Here is a 25,640-nt window from a genome sequence, read left to right on the forward strand (position 1 = left end):
ACAAAAGGGGGAAAAAAACACAGTCGCCTCCTCAGAGTCTAAATGTTCACGTTCAGGATTAAAGTGCAGAATTGTTTTCACAGCTTGTGTAAAAAAAATTAAATAAGACCAAAAACAAAATGTGAAAATATCCAAACTAACAATGGAGATCTGGAAAACATGAATAGAATACAGAACAAGATGAGATCTCATACAACATTGTATCAACAATGATATTCAATCTACTTAAATCAGGCTTGCACTTATGAGACATAAAAAAAAAGGAAATCAGTTCACATTTTCGCGTCGTTGGCAAGGCTAGCTTACATCAAAGGCACAGCATTGTTCAGAGGTAACGATCCTTTGCAAAGAAGTGCTGCGGCAACATTCTCATTGATCCTCAACACGTCCTCACAGACACACGTAACATGCTGGACAGAACAGAAACACGGCAAAGCCACGCATGTACAGTGCATGCCCACGGACGAACACACCAACCAGCGGGGGCTTGTTCTACAGAAGCATATGTTGTGTTATCAGCACTTTACATTGACAGAAGGTTACATGCTCTGTGAGTCTCACTGTTAAGTGTTTGGATCCTGCTCTCCTATTAAGCCTGCTGAGTTAACTGAATTGATAAGAAAGATCCAGAAAAGTACGGCCCTGAGCCAACGGAGTGTGACGAGGAGGTGAGAAGGTGAGTCAGGCCAGTTTAAGTGCTCTAATATCGGACATACCAGCAGTGGGTTTCAGCCTCTGTGGGCGTCACACATGAAACAAAGCAGTCAGAAAAAACACAGAACATCATTTGCAAAGGACCAGTCTGTAGGCAGCAGGCAGACCTGGGACAACACATCCTCTCGGTAGCAAAGACATTTTGGTGCCAAAGCTTGAAAAGTAAAATATAGTCATGCTTTCCATAGATATGTGACTTTAATGTTGAACCATGCACACAAACAATGCATGTAAATATTCAGAAACGGTTCGCTATCAAGAGGATGCATTTCCCAGGTCCCATTTTTACAGTTGAAAGGCTCCATCAGTGTCTTGCATTCATATATATCTACCTGAACCGACATCATTTATTTCCTTATCACAAGTACGCCAAGAGAGGAAATTAACAAACATGGCTTCAACCAGCCATTTGGTAATATAGTGCAAATTAAAGTACTCAAATCTATACAAAAAGATTTCAGTGGTTATATATAAAAAACAGATGATGTGTTTTTTACTCTTTCCTTTTTAGCTTGACTTTCTTTGTCTTTCACTCTTAGTTTTCTCATTTAAAATCACATCATTTAGAGACAGCAAACAGCTTGGTTTAGAAGTTGAGCAGATCGAGTACATCATGCAGTTTGAGAAAACAGCAGGAAATTGAAAAAAAAGAAAGATTTTTAGATTCGAGACAGATCATTAATGTTAGAAGGTGCAAGAGAGATATCCGACAGTGGAAGAAATGATTTCTGAGGAGGAAGCATATTTATGGAATGCACGCAGACAGATGCACGGACAGACGCATATATACACGATATTTACAGCTGGAATGTACATGTAAACACACAGTGGGTCGTCCACAGGAGCAGAGACAAATATGTGGACAGACCGCTGACGTGATGAGGCAGGACCTCATCACACCTGAACTACTTTACAGTACATGAGATGAGAGTGAGGAACTGAGGAACATTTGATTGCCCTCAAAATGTCTAAAATCACATAATATTAGAGTTGATGATAAAATGCAGATTTACCTCAGCAAGTTTAATTTGATTTAATAGTCCAGTATTACAATTAAATTGACTCCAGCGCATGAAAAGATGGCAGGTCAAGTGTTGAGAAACACTTTTTTGGATGACAGACTGTAACATTTACTGAGCTTAAACTGAGGGTAGGGGCTATTTTGTGGTGATAAGATTCCTCTTATCTCAAACGCTAAAAGCCTCTAACCTGCCACAGTAGCGACAATGTAGAAAAAACAACAAAAAAGCTTTCAGCTGTGCCCTATCGACTGCAGTCAAACTTTTACTCTCCGTAATGTCAACTGGTCGGCCAATAAAAATATGGCAATGTAGCGTACGTATATAAAATATGTCTGTACATTTACATTATTTAAAACATTTACAATGTACACTGGTATGTGTTTGAATGTATGAGATGCCACGTCAATGTGAATGAGATGCGCTAACAGCTCTTTAAAATGTACCGAATCTATGCAAATGATCTCAATGTAAAGTGAGTGCTACACAATAAATGAGGGAGGGGGCCACAGACGCATGTAGGTCTCGCAGTTTGTGACCGAATGAGGTCAGAAGGACACGATGAACCAGGATGTGACCTGACAGCATTATTTACACTCATGCATTCTTCAGTGAATTAGTTAAAGCTTGAAGGGTTTAGTTGGACTTGTACAAGTGGTCAGCAAGTTGATCTCGTCCTTTGTGTCTTAAGCGACAGGCGGGCCCCTCTCCTCTGCATTTTTCCTAACTTCAGTTTTGATATCTAAAACCAAAAAGCAAAATCAAACCAAACTCACACAGAAACACCTGCAAACACGTACAGTACTGCACAGTGTAGAGACCCAAAGTGAGGAGGCTGAAGCTTTGCTTTATGCCTGGTCTTTTGGACTACTTTGTCCTCATGAATATACACACTACACTAAAGTATTTTTGAATGGTATGACTGCTAAAGTTAAAGTTAAATCTACATGATTCAAGAGTCTAGTCACGATTTGAAAGTTGGGTCTGATTGCATATGACACGTTCCACTTTAGCTTCGGGTGCAGCAGAATCAAGCTCTCGTAGTTAATGTCTCTTGATTTGACTTTGAATGTGTGTGTGTGTGTGTGTGCGTCTTGCACAGGTGGTTTTTCAGATCCACGTTTTCCCCGAGTCTGCTCGTTAAGCCTGAGCAAGCCTACGCCCGCAGCTTCAAACGTGGAGGAGCATAAACACGACTCCTCCGGCCTTTGCTCCGCCATGAGGCAGATGATCGCAGATAATCGCTGCCCATGTGGGGGGTTACTCCAACTTCCCACTCCTCCGGTCGTGTTAAGCCTTACTCCGGCTGTTCGGGGTGGGTGTGCAGGCCGTTTTCAGGGCGCACAATGCTGTGGTTCACCCAGAAGGCCTTGTGCAGCTGGTTCACTTCAGACACCAGCGGTAGACCAATGTCCAAGTGCATCTTCAGGTTCTCCAGCCACCCCTCAAGCTTGGAGAAAGCCGGCCTAAAGATTACGAAAGCACATCGGCATCTCAGTTAAAAATATTACTTTATGTATTTACAACCACCGTTTGTCTCACCCCAAAACACAATAAAACATAGTCCTCTTCTGCAGAATTCTAGCTCGAACTGGTTCTTGTTCCTTATTAAAAATATCAGTAGCTTTATGTTGGGTGAAGCGGGCCTTCAGGTAAAAATTCAATGTGGATTTATTGTAGATATCTGACCGTTTGTCTGCATCAAGGTCACAGCACACAGCAGCCATGGGGAAGAAGGCAGGGGGACAGTTAGCGGGACAGAAGTGCTCCAGGAAACCAGACACGTTCAGTCCGAAGTCCATCGCCCTGGGGAGGTAGTCTGGGTCTGCGTTCACCCTGCCAATTATCTGGAGAGGGCAAAAAAAATAAATAAAAAATAGAAAAAGGGAGAGAAAGAGAAAGAAGAGTGAAACATGGATTATCCTTCTCCGATCTGCTGAAACCAGTAAACCCTCCAAACTGAAGCTGATCGTTCCCAGCAAACCACAACCACCGTTTGTCTGCCCCCGTCAGGAGCCACATGAAGACAACTTTGCTTTTCTGCTCCCTCTAATCCCTAGAATATTCTCTGGCTAATGGTGTGCATCTGGGGAAGTCATATGCTGGGGCTTCAGAGAGCCTGAACTGAACTGTTGAGCGTAAATCATGTGGATGGAAAGCAAAAATGTGGAATTTTGGAGAAGCACGACTTTTCCCTCGTAAGTTTAAATCGATGTTTCATAAATATTGGGAGGACGTGACATATTTTGACAGATGGCTACATTTTCCATATTCTGCACGAAACCTGTCAAAATACAAAGTTTACAACAATGAAGCGAGATTAACTTTAAAAGTAACAAAGAAAGCAACTTTAACAAATTACTTTTTTAGCTTTTGGGGGAAAAGCTATGAAGCTATGAAAAACCTAGTTGCTTTTTTATTCGTTCTGAAAGTCACTCACCTCGCAGAGCATGATGCCAAAGGAAAAGATGTCTACTCTCTCATCGTAGCTCTTCCCTGAAAAGGGAAAATGACAAAATGAGGCTGTTTTTGAAGTTTTAGGAGGAAAGCCACATAGTCAACTGTAGTTTTCTTTATCTTAGGAAGGCGTGAATGGGTTTACATGAATACATTATTATTTCCATATTACTTAAAAAGACACGTGTGTATCGTACCGTGGATCATCTCAGGAGCCATCCAGTAGGGGTTCCCCACCACGGTGTACCTCTTTCTACGGTCGTGCTTCTTGAGGCCGGGCAGTTTACCATGCGACAACTTCTCCTCGTGCTTGTCGTCCACCATGAGCCGCGCCAGCCCGAAGTCGGCCACCACCACTGTGTCGTTCTACACAAAGAAAATCAAACGCATCATAAAATGGTTATTGTTATGTTGCAAGCATACATGCTGCCTAATACTGCACGAGAGAGTGATACAAGAGCTTCAAGGTAGCAGCTTTACAAAGCCTGAAATTCAACTTCAAGCTTCTGATTTCTCTTAAGGTGGATTTTCCAAACACTTTCAGGTGTACTGACTCTGTTTGAGTAGGGCAAGCTGGAAGTTTCCACTGCAAGGTACTGCTAGCAAAGCTCAGTTTTTGAGGTGCCCCAGCAAATGACAGGGGCACAGGTGTTAAACCCGCAAAGAAAACATAGGTACATACATGAGGTATGTCCTCACACACACACACACACACACACGCTCGTACAGGAATGCATAAGTTCTTACCTCTCGGACGAGACAGTTGTATGAGTTCAGGTCCCGGTGGATTATGTTCATGGAATGCAGATATGTCTGAGTGACGGATAGATAGAAAGACAGCAGAGGACAGAAACATAGAAGCTTTTAGTGGTGCTGTCATCTACAACCCATGCCAAGAGGAACAATCCTGCCTTGTTTCATCTCAAGTCGCTGGTGTTGCAAATACAATGATCCAGTCAAGCACAAAATCCTTCATTGTAGTCATATGGAGGGGAAACATTAAGACGTGGTGGTCTAATCCTGCAGGAATTCATGCTGTAATTTCAATAGTGGGGGATGGAAAGGATTGTGCACATTATTAGCAGAAGTGTTGTGTGTGCAACTCGCTAACACCACCAATAGAGGGAGACAGCAGTGAAGATAACCTTCCTTTACTGCTGCAGTTCAAGGAATTTCACTGTCTGAGGAGGCTTCACAGTTTACCTCAACTACTAAAATGAACTCACCATCCCAGCAGCTATGTCCTTGGCAAAACTGACCCGCTGGTTCCAGGGATAGTTGCTGTCCTGTGAGCAAAAAAATCATCATCAAACGGCAATGTCTTCAGTGGCAGTTGACGCTGATGAATCATGACATCTAAGCAAAACGTTACACCTACAAAAGACTCAACCTGAGGCAGTGCAAGACTAGACCGCTTCCTCAATTACTAATAGCTCTACTCGAATACTGAGCAGGAAGCAGACAACCTCAAATGTCTGCAGGCACACGCTGCCCTCTCACCATCTTCTTGATGATTTCTCTCAAGGTGCCTCCCTTGATGTACTCTGCGATGAAGTTGAGCCTCTTGTCCTTGTAGAGGACTCCGATGAACTTCAGCACGTTGGGGTGATCCAGGCAACGCATGACCTTCACCTGATGAGACAACGCAGACATATTTACACGCTACGCACACACAAGGATCTTGATCGACATTAGGTCTGGGGGAAATTAAAAGCAATAGTTTGCCATTTTGGAAAACACAAATACTCACTATCTTGCCATTGGATAAGAAGATCGATACCACTCTCATACACATACATATGTAGCTGCAGCCTGTTAGCTTGTAGCAGAAAGAGTGAAAACCAGAGGAAACACACCACCTGGCTCCGTCCGAAGGTGACAAAGATCTGCACACCAGTACCTCTAAAGCTCACAAATTAACATTTTATATCTTGTTTGTTTAATCTGCACAAAAAACCAAAGTGTAAAAACAACAAGCTGTGTTTTACAGGAGGTTATGTGCTGGACTATTTCTCTCGAGGGAGCAGTCTTCGTGCTCAGCTGAGCTTCATATTTACCGTACAGACGTGAGAGTGTTGTTGTCTCTTCATCTTGCTGAGAAAGTAAATTAGTTTATCGATTCCTTTTGTCTTATTGTTTGTTCCAGGATACTGAGTTGAGTATAAGCATTTATTTATTTATTTATTTCCAAATAAAGTTTGAGGATTTTTCCCAGTTGGAATGAATTGTACCAATTCATTTCAGGGAATCTAGTTGCTCAAGATTGTTTGTCTAAAGGTTGATAGTCCTATAGTCAGTCTATTAAATGTGCAGGCTGAATGTAATCAGGTGGACAGCGTCTACTTCGCAAACTAAGATCTAAATCTCAGCTTTCGTCAATTTTTTTTGTCCCATTGTCACTGAACTCCACAACACATGCTTACAGGTGTATGCTCCATTTATTTTGATAAGCAAGGCAACAAAGAAACTTCCTGCATAGTTGAGACCTGAAAAAGAAAAAGCTGCCCAACAAGTGTGGTGTGTTCACAGCACTACTCCAGGATGACACCTCGTAAAACACTTCCCTCCCTGAGGGTAGGGGTGTGAACGAGGAGGAGGAGAAGGCTAGTCTCTGTTACACGCGGATAAACCTGAAATATCATCCTTCAAGTGTCATGATGTCTTTGTCTGAAATGTTTGGTGCATTCCTTTTCTCAAAGCAGATCACAAGACACTGAGTAACGTGAGGCTTCGGCCACCTACAAACAAACAGCCAGCGGGAGTAATGATCACGCTTCATTGTGGTCGGGGTTTGTTTTATGGCCTCTCTGTCGTTGTCTACACCAATTACAAAGCAAAGACTCCGTGTTATTGTAACCTAGAAATAAATCTACGACCCTCACGCATATGGGAACAATTTTCCTGAACTTCAAACATCCCAATTAGAAGGCAGTGAAGTGGATACAGAAGTAATTCAGATCACTTCAAGGGTAAAAGTAACTCAACAAGTCTTACGGAAGACTAAACCTCAGCGTATGAGTCATTTTCTGTCATGTTTGCAGATTATTGGGCGATAAATGAAGCTTTGTGTGGCAGTGAAATGAGTTCTGCTCTTCCACCATTTTTTTGGGAGAAAGGACTGTTAACGCTCCCTTTCGTCCTATTTGAGAGGTAATTTCATTTTACTTTAATTTATTCAGGTGAGAGAACCCTTCCTTTTTTATTCAGTCATGTCCTACATTCACACAGAGGAGATGCTAATTTTAACTACAATTTTCAGCTTCTGGTCATGGTAAAAAAAAAAAGCACAGATTTTTCCAGCTGGTCCAGAAATTCAAACAGGCAACAAACGCACTCCTCTAACTTTAGGGTACAGACTGCCCTCGTTTCTGACTAGAATTATGTTTGTGTTCAAGGAAATGATTCATGAACCTGCTGCTTATTTTATGATCTGAGGTCAACACTTAATGATTTCATATTTCTGTTTAGGAAGACGAAATAGGAAGCTGAGTTCATCTTTTAATCCTCAATGACGTAACATCTGGGATCGTCCGTCTCCACTCACCTCTTTCAGGAATGTTCTCTGTGTCTCGTCATCAAAGCGGATCAACTCCTTCATCACCATCACCTCCCCAGTTTCCTTGTGGGTCACCTACAAGATGCAACGATGCAAACAATCAAGCTGAGCAACAAGCTGGGAGACTGAGGCAATGGTAACCATTAAGTGTGTGAGAGTGTCATTCCCCCTTTTGCATGTCAGGAAGGGAAATTAAAAAAGAAAAGTCCAGGATATGTTATAACCAAGAATTTTAACCTCCTGCCTCTCCACACTTCTCTTTCCCGTCTCAATGCTGCCACCTTCTGGACATTGTGAGTATGACAACATTTCTTCTCTAAAACGTTGATGAATGCTGCAGGTGTACTTCACAAACAGCTAGATGTGTTCTCTGCGCCCAAATCTACCTTGATGGCCTGTCCAAAGCAGCCCTTCCCCAGCACCTCTCCGTGGATGAGGTCAGATGGGCGGAAGATGCGATGCGTCTGATTGGACACGACGCGGAGCGACTCGGATCGATTGATGTCCTTCCTCTGGGAGATGGGCGACGCTGCGTTGCTGGAGCCTGGTGACTTATCAATGCTGTAGCTCCTCCTGGAGGGTGAGAGGGGAGACGGGAAGAGTCACAGGAAGCGAGAGGGGAGAAGGAGAGGAACAATAGGGGTAGAGAAGAGTATTTGATTGACGTTTGCTGCTGCTATGATCTCATCGGGAATAACAGAAGCTTTCATCTAAGCTTGTCCTTATCAAGGACAGGTGCAATTTAAATGGACTGGAACAGACACGACAACTTTTCTATCGTGTGCTAACTCGAGTTGGAGCTGAACCTAAAGGAATTCATTTTTGGCAGTTAGATATATAATCTACAGATTTAGGGATGAGAGCGGCTTTGGTTCAGGAAGTAGAGCAAATAGCAAAAATATCTCAGTCTGCAATAAACCGCACTAAATCTGTTTCTTACGTGATGATACGGGATCTCAGGCTGTTGATGTCGGGGTTGGGGGGCTGTGTGATGGGCAGGATGGGGCTGGGGCCCCCCGACAGCGGGGTGGACAGGGGCCCGTCCACTTGCTCTTCAGCCTCTGAGGAGCCTCCCTCCAGACTGTGAGGGTCGTGTTCGATGGTGAGCTGCAGCAGCCGGCTCGTCTCCTGGATGAGCAGGTCGATCTGGAGAGGAAGAGTTCAGGTGAGGGTGCTCAGTGCACATTTACAACAGCAGAGGTCATTATGATAGCTGGAGAAATTATCCAATGGATGGAATCTGCTGAAATGCTGAACAGTGCTGCACTGAAGGAAGAATGAGATGAAGATTTCCGTTTGCATGTACAATAGAGTCAAATCTTTCAGTGTGGTCAATACCTCGTCCAGAGGGACATTGTGAATGGGCGTCCCGTTGATTTCGAGGATCTTATCTCCAACATGAATGGAGTTTTTCACATCTGGACTGATGCAGTCTGGTTCCACCCTGAATAAAGAAGAAAGGCAGAAAATCTCTTCAAACACCTTTCTGCACACATTGAAACATCATTGTTTGACCACAGACCTGTTCTCTGATACAGTCTCAGCTCATTTGAATAACAGCATGTTAGATTTCTGCTCATTTCCCTTTCCCTTCCACTCTATTATACATTTTAAATGAATCTCATCTATCACACTGTCTCCCCTTCCTCATCCTTTGTCCTCCACCACACTGACCTCTTCTCCGAGAGTTACTGTCTCCTCTCTTCACACAATGACAATCCGTAAAACACCCACACAAACACGGACAGATGGACTCACTGGGAGACTCTGACAGTGGGTCCATGTTCGGGGCTGTAGCCGTTGGTCGGGCTGAGCGGCTGGTCGATGGCCACAGAGAAACCTCGTCCTCTGCGTCCGTTGTTCCCCTCGGCGGATGCCGGGATGGACACAAGTGTGACCGTGTGAGGGATCCGTGAGCCCGGCGTGTCCGACAGAGACACCAGCGTGACCATGGTCTGGTAGTAACAGTGACCGCTGGAGCCAGAGAGGAAGTGAAGGGAAGGATAGATTGGAAAGGAGGAAAGTTATGTTGAAAAAAAGGGGGAATCCTAGTGAGCTTTCTGGCTCTAAAGCCGTCCATGCAATCATAAGGAGAACATCAAGTTCTCATTACTGCAGTTTTATAGCATCACATGTTGTTGGTTTACTGAGTTTGGGAAAACACTGAGATGACTATTATTCCCTGACTCATGAAATAGCTATGAAATTATTCAAAACTAAGAGAGAAAATGTAATCTGAATGACCTTTTTACAAAACACACAGCGCACTTTGAATTCATAATGAACTGATTTTTGTATTTTCGGGGTTTACGATTAGAGCCATCACAACACATAGAAATGGTCTTCTCTGAATCGACGGTGTTTTGAGCGATTCACCACAGTGCATCTCTGTCACCAGCTTAGAACAACTGTACTTTCCAAAAAAAAGAAGCGCCACATCTCAAACGGTGCGAATGTGAATTCCCACCCTGCATTAGAGTCAGTTGTCGCCGCAGTTGGTCGTTGTGTCGACAAAAAGTCTTTGAAGACCAAAATAAGCTGCGTACATTTAAGATTTTGTCAATCAACTGCAGCTTTGGCTTCTTGTGCGTTTCTTTGTGGATTCATTACACTTCAAAGGGATTAGTTTGTTTCAGAAGAGAGAATTAGGAAAACGAACTAAAAAAAGAAAATAGTAGTCTGGTGAATTAGTCGGGTAACGGAGCTACCACACCATAAACTGCACAGGCTTTGATTTGCCAGTGTTAAAACATCAGGCCGGTTAAAGAGGAATGTAACACGGTTTACATTTCACAGTGTGATTTGGTTTTGACAGACTTTGACAGTCAGGCGTGTGCGTGTCTTATAATATCGTGCTTGAGGCTCACCAGTAGAGTTTGGATCTCTCCACCAGAGCGTATGTGTCGCCATCCCCGATAAACGTCCTGCAGTTCAGACAGGTGAAGCATTCTGGGTGATATTTCTGTTCCCCTGCAACCTGTTAAAGAGAAAAGCCAAAGACACAGTTGAAAGGACATTCTGCCTTCTCTGGGCTGTGAACATTCGATGAACAAAGATGTCAAAGGGATTGTTTTCTGATCTCGAGTGAAAAACACTAGAATTCACAACAGAGTTTCTGATGTGACCGGAGCAACAGGCACCATGAGGCTTTGATAACTGGTCGGGGAAGTAGGTCGAGGTCTGGTCACTGAGGGTAACACTGAGAGCCGGGAGATTGAATTTGTTGCGGCCAGATCCCCCTCCGAGAGCTTAGGGCAGTTTTGCAAACAAGAGAGGGAATTGAGTTATGGCCAAAAAGCAGAGGAGGCAATGAGCAGATTAATCACACGGGCAGATCTGAGGACGAGGTTTCAGCTCTCCATGTTCTTCAGACCAACGAGAGAAAACCAAACACTCAAAGTATTCACATAAATCACGACAAAATGAGAAGATCAACTCCATCGAGTAACAACCTTCCCACTTTCACTGCTGCTCATTAAATCAGTTTGTCCTTGCTTGTGACTCTGATCGACTGAGACATCGATAAAGTGGCCCACACCTCCACATATTTCAATATCGACCCCCTTTTAACTCCTTTAAGGTAATGTTTTGCGCCCATCAATGTAAATGAGCCACCCACTGGCATACCTGATGACTTCTATGATTAAACATGAGCTACGATGGGCCGGGCCCACCAGAGCTGTGTGCTCCCCCGAGGCTGTGCTCGTGGCTTCATTTTGTGCTGTAAGTGGCAGAAAATGTTGTGGGGAGTGAGCCCTCTGACAGCACTTCTCAACTGCAATGATCTGCATTGCAAATTCAGTGTACCAAGAGTGAGGCGGGGCATTTCATGGAGGGGTGCTGAACAAAGAGCAATCAAATAAATGCAAAAGAAAAAACAGAAATGTGGCATTGTGTAGTATCCTTATCTAAAGAGAAAACTTATATTTGCATATTATTTCTTTAAAAGGGCACATTTAGATCATATTAAATACATAATTCAGAGAAAACGTCTAGATCATAAAATGTTTACTAATATTTGTAAATATGAAGAGCAAAACATGAGCTCATGGACGCAGACAGAAGTCTGAGATGCTTTATAAGTTACTGGAAAATACAGCAGAACTACCCATCACCCGAAAAAAGAAACCCTACTTCTAAATGGTCCATAAAGCTGAACGTAAACAGCGTAACTGAGACAAAAGGGAAGAAAATGTGAAGATCAAAGAATCAATAAACTCCCTACAGCCATATGTCTGCTGCCCCGCCCTCCTTGGTGAGCAGCAGTGAAACCAAGAACACACACCAACAGATAAACACATGCTGACGGCCCTCGGGCTGCAGGGACCAAGACACTGCACAAGCATATTAATTAACTGCTTTTTAAGTAATTAATCTGAGCAGAACCTTCCAGCAAAATACCAGGAAAACATGCCACCACTAGGTTTTTATAAAAAGAGTAAGATAACATCCCCACTTTGCGAAGTAAAGATTTTCTTTCCTCAATGAATGAATGAGGGCGGTGAGAGACGCTAAACGACTCGGAGAAACTGCAACACCAGCTCTCAGCCAATGACTCTGCTTCTGTCTGGAGAGGTCTCAGACAGATGACCAACTACAAGCCAAAACCCCCCCCCCCCACTCCATGAACGACCTCCGCCTGGCAAACGAGTTCTACTGCACATTCGATAGACAATGGGACAGTCCTGACTCCATCCCCCACAGCAGCAGGGGCCCATGCCTCTGTATCAAATAGAAAGGGGATCTCCATTCAGTGCTCAGATTGTTTTTCTCTTTGAGGCACTGCTGGGATTTGACCCCAGGATCTCCTGTTTACCAGACAGGCACTTTGACCAACTAAGCCACAGCACCTCCGTGAAGGTCTTTTTGACAAATGTTATATGGTCGTTCATTTTCTCAAATATGAGAGCAAAAAATTGAAGTCAAGACTACCCAGGTCAGGCACTGCTGGGATTTGAACCCAGGATCTAGGATTTAGAGAGAGAAAGAGAGAGAGAGAGAGAGAGAGAGAGAGAGAGAGAGAGAGAGAGAGAGAGAGAGAGAGAGAGAGAGAGAGAGAGAGAGAGAGAGAGAGAGAGAGAGAGCAGATGTAATGGCTTTGTAATGGACATGGGAAGAAAGCAGCTGCAGGGCTTATTGACTGACTTAATTTCTTTATGTGCCTTCCAAGCAGCCTCATAAAAAGGAGTCATAAACAATAACTGGCTGATATTGCCAGCAGGAGTAAACACAACGCATCAGAGAAACGAAAGTATGTATGAGAGATGAGTGAAGAAAATCGAAAGACGAAATCAAAATATGAATACTGTGGGATGGAAAGATCATTTCAAAGTTGAATACAACTGTTTTATCAGGATTTATAGCATCAGAGTTGTTAGTGGATGGCTTTAAATTTAAATCTGTCTGTGTGTGTGTGTGTGTGTGTGTGTTACTTAGGTGCAGCACTACAAACAGGAAGAGAGGACAGCTGGACGGAGATGAAAAGGGTGTGTGGCTCTATGCTGTGGCTGCCATTTGCTTGCCAGGCAGGCATGACACACACACACACACACACACACACACACACACACACACACACACACACACACACACACACACACACACACACACACACACACACTTTCTTAAACAACATTTGACAGGCGACAGCTGCTGTGCTCACATTTAGGACATGCTTCCTCTCCAAAGAGTAGAAATAAAGACAGTTAAGGAGAAGAAGAAATGTCAGCTAAATCATCAGCCTATGTCATATCAAACCTTCCAGACTCAAACAGTATTTCATTATTTGTGAATTAGCTCATCATGCTCGCGTGTGTGTGACTGCGTTTAATTAAGTCGGTCACGTAGCCTCGGGGCCTTTTCTAGTGACAACGAACCAAACTGTGTACACGCGTCTCCGCGGGGGAAGGGTGACGGGGTCGACGGGGTCCAGAAGTAACTGCGTCAAGTTGCACCACAATGTTCAGTTGCCATGATGAGGATCTCAGAAACAATTTACATTTCTGCAGCTTACATGCTGAAGTTATTACACTCAACTTTTTAGTCCCATATTTCCCAATCTTTTTTTCTTCTGACCCCTTCATACAAAGTCTACTATTCCACTCAGGCTTGTATTGTCTATGAGTAGCTAACAGTTTAACCAAATTGGGATTTTCCCTCCTCAGATGTTTAATTCGATTTTTTAGAGGCCTGGATTGGGTTTTATGTTGTAACATATCTGCCAAACATACATGTGTGTTTCAGAGTCCAGTCGACAGTCATCCACAGAGACTGTCGGCTTGGCGTGTCGGGGCCCTTAAGCTTCATTTGTTTTAATGATTCATCTGTGTGGCCTTAAGTTAGCTGTGGAATGTGAACGGACCCTTTTAAGCCATCTGGAGGACTTTATGGTCTAATCCTCTCAGCGACACTAAACAGTGAAGAAACATGTTGGTAATAAGTCATGGATGCTTTAACTCCTCCAGACCATCAGTCACCCATGTTGACTTTTCCTGAGCGCCGGTCTCGGTTAACACTTCTCCGGATTATAATTAGTTTGGACCTAATGTTACGTTTTAGATTTGAGTTGAAAACTATACAGTGACTCATACATAGGCCACTAGAACTGAAGATTGTAATAATAATAATACAGAGATAAATCATTTTAATAATTCGATTTTAGTCATTATTGGTTATGTTTCAAACTGAATCATTTCGTTTCTTTTTTGCCCTCAAAACGTTTCAGATTTTCCCCGCGAAAGTTTCTATTTTCCTCACATCACTTCACATTTCCCTTGTCGATCATATCTGGTGATGAAAGGGGCCTTGAGTGTGTGTCTGCCAAGCGTCATTAACGAAAAACACAGATGAAGAGCATCATTAGACGCCAACTGTTCAGATATAAAAGAAGTTACTTGAAAATGAAAAGGCAAGGCGATCGTCAGATGTCTGTTGAGTGGATCAAAGGGCTGACGATACGTCTGAGAGACCTTTCGTAAAATCACGACATGTAGTCGCTCAACATTTTCCTCTGATTGAAGTAGATGAGTATTTACACAGAGGTTGGAAGTGCTGAGGAGCATTCTCTATAAAATACTTGACTTATGTGTGTGAGTGCATGTGTTCATACACAGCAGGACCTCATGCCTGCTGGTCTCTTTACCTCAACAAGTCCCACATAAACACCAGTTGGACCCTCTGACTTCACTCCGCTCCGGCTAAATGTGGAACGATGAGCTCATAACAACACCGCTGGAGGTGCATCTGAAAGGCATCGCTAAATTACGGGAGATCTGGCTCTGCTTAACCCTCCTGTTTGACGCAATGAACTTCATGAGCTAAACTCAAACACACAGTCCATATGTGACTGTGAATCAACACGTAGCTTTAGACATGTGTTTAAAAAATGACCTCGTGCGGATGTTTTGAGGAAAAAAGAACAAAAAACAACACGTGCATTCCTGCTACTCCCCACAGATAGAGCTTACCACTGGGTCAGAGCCCCAACATGTGTCTAAGGGAATTCCTCAAGACTGATAGAAATACAATGTATGGTCAAGATGTTTCACACTGCTGCAATCAAGGCTGTCAGAGTAGAAATAAAGTCAAAAGGAAGACATGATCCTGGTGCCCTTTTAGACTTCCTACAGAAGACCTCATTACAGCAAATACAATTAGACTGAAAGGCTGAGAGAGAAAACAGGAGACCACATTGATGCTGTCTGAGTGGAAACCCCCTTCAGCTACAAACTATCACAGCATCCACTGGCCTTGGCTTCACATGTCGTAATGTATTCAGCCTCTTCCCTCCTCTCTGTTGGTCGGCCACTGTGATTTACAGTGTGGCCTGGATGTAGGTGGTGAATAAAAATAAAACGTTGCAGTGACACAGTTATCAGACACTGTTGCTTATCTCTGAATGTGCGCACTCACACACTTTGAATCCTACTTTTATCAGAGGACGAACGCTCCCTATAAATAGCACGCGTGGCATGGCTCATCAGTTTTCCATCATATGAAAAAAGAAAAAAGCTAGAGCGCAGTGACAGAGGAGCAGATCGGTAATGATTCGGCACATGCAATACACTGACCCACTTTAAAATGGCACACAACACACAGCAGCGTAGAACATCAGACTTCAGCTTTTTAAATCAGACCCATCTCAACCGGCCACTTCAGTCAGTCAGCCTCCCTCCCTGCCTCCTGACTGTACATCACCCATCAGGCACCCGGTAACTCATGGCAGCAGCAGTGAACAGCCTCACCTTCTTATCCCTTTTCCACAGCCTGAGACAGCAGAAGCTCCAGAAAAACAAGTCTCCCACCATGTCAGCGAGAGCCGGCGACTCTGCTCGCTGCTCTAGTTCATTCTAGTGAGGCAGGCGATTCCCCCGCTGTCACAACAAAACCCTGGCAGCAGCCTAACCGGCCGGAGAGACGGAGCTGCGGGAGGGAGGGAGGGAGGAGAGAGAGAGAAAGAGCAGCCCACGCCTTTGCAGCTGAGCTCATCTCTGAATCAATGTCACTCCTCCTTGCTCCCCCCCCCTCCCCTTCCCTTCCTCGTTTCTCTCACTTTTGCTATGACCGCATCGTTTCCTGTTTGGCCCCGCCCACTCTTGCACACGCCCCACCCGGCTGCTTCAACCACACACACACACACACACACACACACACACACACACACACACACACACACACACACACACACACACACACACACACACACACACACACACACACACACCCTTCCTGCCCCCCTTCATCTCCTATGTCTTCAGTTAATTCCTCACTCCTTCTCTTCTGCCCCCGCTGCTGCTAATCTCATTTCCAAACCAGTGAAAAGTAGCAGAGCGACAGCTACAGCCTTGACTCATGGGGTATTACGTGGGGGAATAATGTTCTACATTAGTTAATTTGTTTGTGTTTATATGTGGGATTTAATTTCTTTTGTAAAAGTGTAACAAAGGCACAATAGCATTGTTTAAAGCATTTGGTAAACACATTTATTGCTGCAGACTGTAGAAAATAACGTGACTTTATTTGGTAATTAACTGATAAACCGTTAAGTCACTAAAAAGGTCAGAAAATACCGAGAAATGTGTGACTTAAATGATTCAATTGATCATCAAAATGAACCATCGACCATTAATTGTCTGTAAATCGCCTAATCGATGAGTTGTTTCAGCACTAGTCCTAGTTGTAGTTTTACGTGAAATGAATTATATGAACTATAACTAGAGCAACCGTTATGATCACAAACTGAAGCTCTTTCTCATTGAACACAGTGTGTGTGTGTGTGTGTGTGTGTGTGTGTGTGCGTGTCACTAGTTGTTTCTTAAAACTCTCTGGCTTACCAACGAAATCCTTGTTTGACATTTTGCAAACTGCTTAATTCAATATTCAGAGAAACAGTCAATAGATTAGTTCATTCTCTCGCTGCACACTAATCTGACGACCACGTGAAAATGAAACTAAGAAAGTGACGAGAATCTCCACTTTCAACAGAGACGGTCTTAAGTCGCATGTAGAATAAGTGTGACGTTATTGTCTTTCTTTAAATGTAGAGAACAGATCACAGTCACATCGCATTGAGTATGAATTAAGACATGCGATATACTTGTGCGATCCTAATGAATCTGTCTGCTGCTGTCTGATGGCTGCATCAGTGTTATAGTCAAAACACTGTTAAAGCAAATACATTTTGTTTGCCTTTTGTTATTAATTTCAGTTCTACCATCATATATAACTCTTCAACATAATCTTTCAGTTCTGTAATTTCCTGCATACATACATATCTGCACCTTGGTAGTACCTCGTGTCTGTCACTAGGCTCCTTGGAGGAGGCGGAAACAAGCGGTGTGAACTCTGACATTCTCCCGTTTGGTACCATCACGGAAAACTAGAATCAGTGACTTCATGTCCAATGGGGTGCGGTGGAGTTTAGTCAAACCTGCAGGCGGTTAGCTCAGAAGTAAAACCCAGCAGCCCACAGGGGGGTTTCAGCCCCTCTGTGGGCTGCTGCTCTCGTCACACTTCCTCTCTGGAAAGAGGAAATGCTACACAAGTTTCAATAACACTTTAGTGAAGGACACTGAACAGGTTATGCTATTTCTTAATCTCAGTGTTGATATTGACTGCAGTGTTTAAAACAGAAGAGCAACACAAATACTTGAGTCCGATCCTCCATCACAGCATTGAGCCATCCGGCTTAAGTGCCCTTGAGCAAGACACTGAGGCCCCAGCAGCTGTATTAGACTCCCCTCTGTATATGAGACTGACCTCTGACCTCCCTCAGGAGTTTTAATGAAATGACAACACTGTGGCAGAGCGCCGTATCCAGACTGGGTTCAACATCCCTGATGAGATCATCAACAACTGGTCCTGTTGCTAGGAAAACAGTGTCCCAACCTGAGCAGCAACAACATCTTATCAAATACCATTTCCCAACACTTCCCACACAAAACAATCATCAGGCATTTATAAAAACAACTGGCTGATTCCCACTCAACCACAGAGCTACCTCACACCAGTGAGAGTTGAGAAAGCACAATACACATATGGGACTTTCCATTGGTTTGGTGGCCAACCCCCCAAAAACATCTACATTTCTCAATATTAACCACATAGACACATATATAGATCTGCTGTCTCTCGCTGATCTGTTAGGCGGTTTAAACCATTACATGAAATATAACACGTTAAGTGTGTATCTGCTACTGAAAACACTCGTCATGAGTAAAATCCTGGCACATTTCAAATGAAACAAACTTCCCTAAAAACACTCAATACTCGTCTCACTTCCCAGATCAGGTCTGGTATCTTAGAGAAGGATGTCCATGTTTTATTTATTATTTTACATTGTTGCTTTTCATTGCTTTCCTTTTATTATTAAGGTAAATACCCAAATGTATCCATTACATCGAAACAGAAAACAATGTGCTGGGGGAGCTTTCGGATCTGGATATGAGTACACATGATGCCAAAAAGCACTTGTGATTTTAGGGGAACGTCTTGGATTTCACCTTCTGCTATTTTGAAACTTCTTGTAATCTCAGAAACAAAGAAAGAGAACAGAAGAAATTAATAAAGTTCCCAAGATTCAACAAAATCACCAACAGCTTCTCTGAAGCAGTCACATGATAAAAATACACAAAACAGCTAATTCATGATGGGTCATGATAATAATGGGACCTGATGGACTAACAGCAAGAGGTTTAATTATGGAAGCTTTTCAAGAGACACTATCTGAAAAGGAGCACTGCTATCTCCTTATTGAACCGATATTGCATCTTTCCCTCCTGTGATGAGGATTTTTTGAGTGTGGAATGAAACACTTTTTCATCCCAACGTTTGACGAACAAAAAGTGATACAAACCAGTTATTTTCTAGCATAACCGGGCCTTTACACAAGTCAAACACGTAGCCTTTTATCCAATCATTCAAGATAATTCCAACAAGCTTACTCTATTATTTACCTTATCTTTTTTCCCCTTTTCCACAAGTCCACTTCACTCACAAACCAAGTGCATTATCTCAGTAACATGCATCTACACCAGCGGTTCCCAAACTCTTTAGGCCGCGCACCCCCTTCTACATCCCGACCGGGTTCACACACCCCCAATCCCACACATCTTAAAGAAAGAAGCAACAGAGCCTATTTATAGCGCATAGAAATCGGACCAATGAGAGAACAGTTTGCTCGCGCGTGGCATTTGTTTACAAGATTTAGTCCGCTGTTAAATGTTGCAGTGTGAACACAAACCGAACAAAGGGGCAACTGCAACATTGTATCATATAAACCCTGAATCAGAACAAAGCAAACGCACTGAAGGTGTGAAAACGCCCTGAAACAATGCAACAGAGTTTCAATAACTTTCAGTTACACAAGGCGTCACTTTTAAAGAGCAATCAGGATGGCGAGCACACACGCACAGGCTCAGAGGCAGATTATCACATTTAATTTACAATGAACCACACATAGAATGAGACTGCAGTTGTTTTTGGCTGTTTTGTAACTCCTCCAATTTCGATATAAACATGTAAGGGGCTTTTGACTTGCACTGGCATGCTTGGTGTTCAGGTGGCAACGTAAATAAGAGCTTCAGACTGTTAGCCAGAACCTCACTGCACACCACGCACTGTGGCTTTGGGCAATCTGCATTGGCAATCCAAGTGAAGCCCAGACACAGATACTTTTCATCATATTTCCTCTTTTTTCCCAGTCTAATGCTCTCTCCTTTCCTCTTCTTTTACCTTGACTCCACGATGGGCCTATGTGCTCCCGATTTGTCTGTGCAATCCCTTCCTCCGTCTCATCTTCCTCTGACTCCTGTTCGATTTCTTCTCCCGGTCTCTCCCCAACGCGCCTCTCCGTTCCTCTCGCCTCCGATTCCTCTCTCTCTCTCTCTCTCTCTCTCTCTCTCTCTGTCCCGCTCCTCTTTTATGACTGATAGCTTCAGATGTCCCACCTGACAGTTTCCCCGATTTTCAGCCAGTTTATCATATTTGCATGAATGTTGCTGAATGAATGAAGTTAGCTGACGTTAGGCTAGCTAGTGTACGTAAAAGACAGTCTGGCGGCAGGAGCAGAAGGGCATTTATTTATTAAATTTCATTTTAAATTCAAATCTTACGAGGGGGATTTTTATAATTCATGTAACCGAGCGTCTTGGCTTCGTGTATAAGGGCACTTATCATACAGTAATAACTGGAGTCGGGAGATTAGACATCTTGTATCAGCCCACGGCTACTCTCTTTATTATTGTTTTCTCCTTTGGCCAGAGGCGGGGGTTGCGCCTTCGCTACGGCAACCCTCAAGGGACATATCATCGTCAACACCAGAACGACAAACATGAGACAGGCTGTTACATTCATGTTTTTATTTTGTAAAAATTATATTTAATATTAATTATCACACCATCAGACCACCATTACATTTCCCCTCTCGCGCACCCCCTAGAGGCGGCTCGTGCACCCCCAGGGGTGCGCGCACCACACTTTGGGAATCCCTGATCTACACCATCACGATTAAATCAAAGACTGTTTGACCGAAGGCTTAATGTATTGCTGGTCAAATGGACACATAAGTGTTGAGAGCATACTGATACCTTTGTTGTGGCAAAGATAATGCAGCGAGGGGGAGAAACCGTGAAACCAAAGTTATTATCTCACAGGCCCAGGTCGATGTCTGGCCCCGCTCCCATCCGCTGGCTCTCGGCCCTGAGTTGTTTGCAGAAAGGCTGATCGACCCCAAACTGAGTGTGGAGATGGCTGGAGCCGCTGCACATTCATCTGTCAGTAACAGGTGTGGTGGACGTTTAGAGTCAGTTAACTAGTATTCAGCACATAAATCAGTCTCAGTGAGGGCAGTGAATAACTAAGTCACTATCAGTTGACTCAAGCCTGAAGGTGCTGACTGGAGCAGAAGCAGCAGATGATGAAGCTGCACCTGTTTGCATCTAAACATACATACAGTTATGAACTGCAGATCATCCGAAATGCCCTTTTGAGGCATACTGAGGCCCTGAGGCTACACGGCACGCATCCTGATGCCCTGGAGCAACATGACGCCCTCAATTCGCTGTATTTAAATACGTGAGGAAATGGGCCCGATCAAGGGAGCACAGTAGTCGATGAGCAAATTGTAAAAAGCCAAACCAAAAACGAATCACTTGTTTCTTGATTCACGGCCTCCTCAAAAACTTCTCATCATCAATAAACATTAATGTCCTCTAAACTATCAAACACACAATCTGTGGCAAAAATCTGACCTCCTTGGTGGAATTAAAAAGAATGTTTAAGGATATTGTATTAAAGATTAGTGTTTGGCACGTTTTCACCTTTAGAGAAAAAGTAGAAATGGAGGGACTATGACGTGCAACACAGGTCCCCAGGCTGGAATCAAACCCAGGCCGTTGTGGTGATATGGCATGTACTGTTAACAAATAAGAGAAGGTGGCAGCGACAACGGCTCCAAATCTTGAACAATATCGGGTGCACAGAAGTGGCAAGGACAGAAGAAACAAAGCACCGTCACACACAGGAAAAGGGTCTTTTCTTTTATATTATGGGCAAAAAAAGAACGTGTTTCAGCCAGATGCGTTGACACTGTTCATAGCTTCTAGCTTTCGTTTTTTTGCCCACAATAAACAAAAAAAGACCCTCTATCTGTGTATCTTATGTACTGTAACCACTCGGATACCAAGGCTTTCTACCAACGTGTAGTTGTGAGTAACCAATTGGAAAACTATTCCAAAACAGTGTTTTCTTTTTTTAAAGAGCATCACCTTCACGGGTTCTATGTCTACAGACTCATCTATGCATCACAGAAATGTTTTCACTGATTGTGACGGAAACCTTTTCGCGTGCAGTGGTATCAGTGAATTTTAAAAATAGGACTGTGTTTCCCTTCTAATCTGCACAGACGTCAGAGTGACTGTGCAGGACTGGAGAGGACTCCTTCTTTCTGGGTGTGGCACAGACAAAGGGAGCTGACCTTCATCTCGACATGGTAATACAATTGGTCTGGTCATCTTGGCAACGAGAGGCTGATCTCAAATTTACTAAAGTGTAACTGCAGAGACAGTCAATCAGTGTTTCTGCACTGTAAGAGGAGCAATAAACCAGAGAAGGAAAGAGAAGAGTGTTGCAATCTCTCAACCTCATTCACTTTAGAGTCTCCGACATGTTTCATTACTGAGATTGCACTGCAAAGGGCAAGCTGTCTGGAGGCAAAGGAAATGACAACACACACACACACACACACACACACTCAGAGATACAGAGAAAGGCCGAGCCATGAATGATTTCTGTTCATCGTGACCATGACACATGACCTGCCAGAAGCTGCTGGCTGCTGTATCTGACCGGGAGGCGAATGTGTCAAAGAAGATGCTTCATGTGCAACGAATGAACTCAGATTTTAACCAGCCTCTCCTTTCATAGGACCATCAACAGTCTTAAAATGATCTAAAAGGAAATTGAAATAACAAATACTTTCTAGTACTGATATTTTGTCAAAGAATAAATCAAAAAAACGTAAGTTAATAACAATATTTGTGTACAATTTACCAGCACAAATTGAAAAAAAAAAGAAGTTAATTCCTACTTCAAAAAGGACTTAAACATTTTGGTGCGTCTGATGCTAATGAATGCAAATGATGAGTTGGTGTTTTCTGTGGATCATTTCCTGTCAAGCTTGATGTAAAGTAGACAGGCGGTAGTTTTCCAGAGTATGAGCCTCACGCAGCTGACACAGCTGACACGTCTGCTGCCATCGCTGATAATTACAATTTTACCTCATTGGGTGGTTTGAACACGTGGATTACAAAAAACAACTCTACGAAGTTTAGCAGTGATGGATACCCATGCTAAAAACAATATTTATGATTAATTGATCATCAAAATAGCTTGCTGATTAACTAATCAACAATAAGACATGCAACTGCGTTTAGGCTGTATTGTAATTTACATTTTAGTCTTTCGTACGGTAGATTACAACATGTTTAGCTGATTGAAAGAAGGCAAAACTCAACATGATAGTTTGTGTGTCAGTTTGGAGAGGTATATGTGTGTATGTGTGTGTGTGTGTGTGTGTGTGTGTGTGTGTGTGTGTGCATCTGCAAACCAAAGCCCTGAAAATGGCCTTGCATTTGTACTCAGAGGTGGTCTGTGTTGGGGGCTGAAAAAAGCATAAAAATTGCAGCTGCACCCTCTGCAGCCAGCTCAGCAGGGGTGAGTTCATTCAGAGCAGGAGATGACCAAACAGGCACAAAAAAAAAATGACATTGCACCTGCATTTGTGCTGCAGCTGGCTTTTCGCTGAAAGGGAAACAGAGCCCTTTGCCAACATATTCTATTTCAACAACATACAGTATTAATCAGTTTCTTCAAGCTTTGAATGTGTGTGATTCCATCACTAATCAACAAATAGACACGACTCTCCTTTGATGCTTGGATCTTGTCTTTTCTATAATGCAGCAGCACTTATCAGCGGAGGCTCACTGCATTGTTTATCTGCTTTCCGGTGCTTTGACCACATCTATTCGACCTCATTCAACCTCTCTGCTCTCCTGTGTCACAACAACTAATCCGATTTTCACTGGTGGCCTGTAAGACAATCTGATAAAGCAGCCAAAGGCCTCGGGGTCAGCTACGGGTCTGGCACAGATCCTCGGTGTATGCATGTATGTTGTCACACACCAACCAGTGAGGCTGTGAATGCATGGCCTCAGGTGTGTGTGTGTGTTTGTCCTCTTGCATGTATGTGCGTGGTGCGAGTAACTCGAGGTTCATCAGCAAACAAAGACCCAGGCAGGTGATGAGAGACGAGAGTCGGCGGATGGATCCTCTTACCATGACGAGGCCGGTGGTGATCGGGTCGTTGCAGCCGTGGCACAGCTCCCCGAATTTGGCCCAGTAGTCTTTCTTGCAGAAGAGCCGTCCATCTTTTTCATAATACCAGTGGGACAGCGAAGCGCTGCACTCACAGCACCTGACAGAAGAAGAGATACACGAGCAGTTGAGCAATTAATTAACATCTTTTTATGCCAAAAAAAAAAAAGTGAACATCATAAGGTCACCAGAACTCAGAGGGATGTATTGAAAAGCTGGAGCCAAAATATATTTTGCAAATTTGCTCGATAAATGACTAAACATTGAATTGATAATGAAAATCAACTGTCTGTGAAATAAGTAATTTACAATCATGATTAATATCAATTATTATTGTATTTGTATATACAGTGTATTTCTACATTTGCAGAAAAAGCTGGAAACAGAGTGTCCGACATTATCAGTATGTCCCTGAATCAGCAGGTCAGACCTCCAGGTACTTTAAAATGTTATTGTGTTGACAGAACATGATGTTGCACTTGACTCTTCTAATGACACCATGCAGGGCCTCAAATTATAGTTTTCACGGTGATAATAATCCCTTTGTGGATCTACCACACACCACCATGAGGTGGAACAGACAAATGAGAGATCACAACAAAACACTGTGACCAACTATGACTGGACCAAAGAAAACACAGTAATGGCAACAAGCTTTTTAGTGCTGTCTGTGCCATGTACAAATATTTCATCAACCAACATCCTTCGGTATAAAAAGTCTAACTTATATGAATCTACATATCCTTGACGTTTGTTTAGACCATGAACTGAATATAAGAAGTGGACGTACAGGCACCATGATATCACCCACCAGCTTGTGGACTGCCGTTTGAAAGTACTGCATTTTGGTCGTTGCCATCTTGTCTTTTTTCAACCACAAGTGACACGAGAGGGTGAAGCTAAGTACAACCAAACGCTGAATATGGGCCAGTTAGCTTATCTTGCTATAGCTTCACTTTCAGGGCGGAAAACAAACTTAACAGCAGGATGTGTCCCACCAAATATCAATTGTTGTAGTAACGATAACGTTATATAACCACTGCGTCTTGTATCAACGTTTGTAGGATGTACAAAGATGTTTACAGCGTCCAATGCCGTATCCACAAATTGATGTCGCGAAAACAATTTCATCCTCTTTTGAAACATGGAAGAAATGTCCAATGTCATATGGCTGCGGTGTTATTTTTATTCATGTGGCACCACTGGTGTAGAGATATCATGCTTCCATATCAAGACTTCCATTCTTATCCCCGGGCGGTGGACACATTATAGTGCATGTCGTTGTCTCATAAGGCTACCTGTACTCGGTGCAATGACAATGAAGTTGAATCTTGTGTTATTTCCTTCCAAAAAGTGCCTCTCATGTGTTGAAATCACAGTACAACTTAATAAAAAAGAAAAGGAGAAATTACATTTTTAAAAACCTGCACAGGGCAGACAGCAGCATGACATGTTTTGCTACTCTAACATTGAACCTGTTTTCAATATACCGGTACTTTGTGAACGGGCAGTCTGAGCATCAG

At 43.2% G+C, this 25,640-nt stretch overlaps 1 protein-coding gene across 2 annotated transcripts; it reads right to left on the reverse strand.

The window, feature by feature from the left end:
* Window positions 1-24,199, reverse strand: limk1a (LIM domain kinase 1a). Of its 2 annotated transcripts, none has more exons than XM_079271332.1 (14): window positions 24,079-24,199; window positions 10,614-10,723; window positions 9,505-9,720; window positions 9,085-9,190; window positions 8,687-8,892; window positions 8,133-8,319; window positions 7,735-7,821; window positions 5,691-5,822; window positions 5,417-5,476; window positions 4,938-5,003; window positions 4,388-4,556; window positions 4,174-4,229; window positions 3,423-3,580; window positions 1-3,199 (listed from the first exon to the last, which is right to left on the reverse strand). In XM_079271332.1, the coding sequence occupies exons 1-14, from the start codon at window positions 24,079-24,081 to the stop codon at window positions 3,031-3,033; spliced, it is 1,725 nt and encodes a 574-aa protein (XP_079127458.1). In that variant the 5' UTR covers window positions 24,082-24,199; the 3' UTR covers window positions 1-3,030. The 2 variants fall into 2 exon arrangements, with proteins under 2 accessions (XP_079127458.1, XP_079127457.1); XM_079271331.1 differs by lacking the exon at window positions 24,079-24,199 and adding an exon at window positions 15,990-16,087.
* Window positions 24,200-25,640: the final 1,441 nt, after the last annotated feature.

The sequence above is a fragment of the Melanostigma gelatinosum genome (assembly GCF_949748355.1).
Source record: "Melanostigma gelatinosum genome assembly, chromosome: 7".
In the NCBI taxonomy this organism is placed as follows: domain Eukaryota; kingdom Metazoa; phylum Chordata; class Actinopteri; order Perciformes; family Zoarcidae; genus Melanostigma; species Melanostigma gelatinosum.

Bases quoted from the DNA above. Each gene is read 5' to 3' on its own strand.
- limk1a (XM_079271331.1), bottom strand. From the start codon at position 16,052: ATGGTGGGAGACTTGTTTTTCTGGAGCTTCTGCTGTCTCAGGCTGTGG. The intron at 10,724-15,989 runs GTGAGGCTGTTC...TCTCTTTAACAG, and splicing joins TGTGGAAAAGGGATAAGAAG to GTTGCAGGGGAACAGAAATA. The intron at 9,191-9,504 runs GTGAGTCCATCT...TTCTTTATTCAG, and splicing joins CCCACTGTCAGAGTCTCCCA to GGTGGAACCAGACTGCATCA.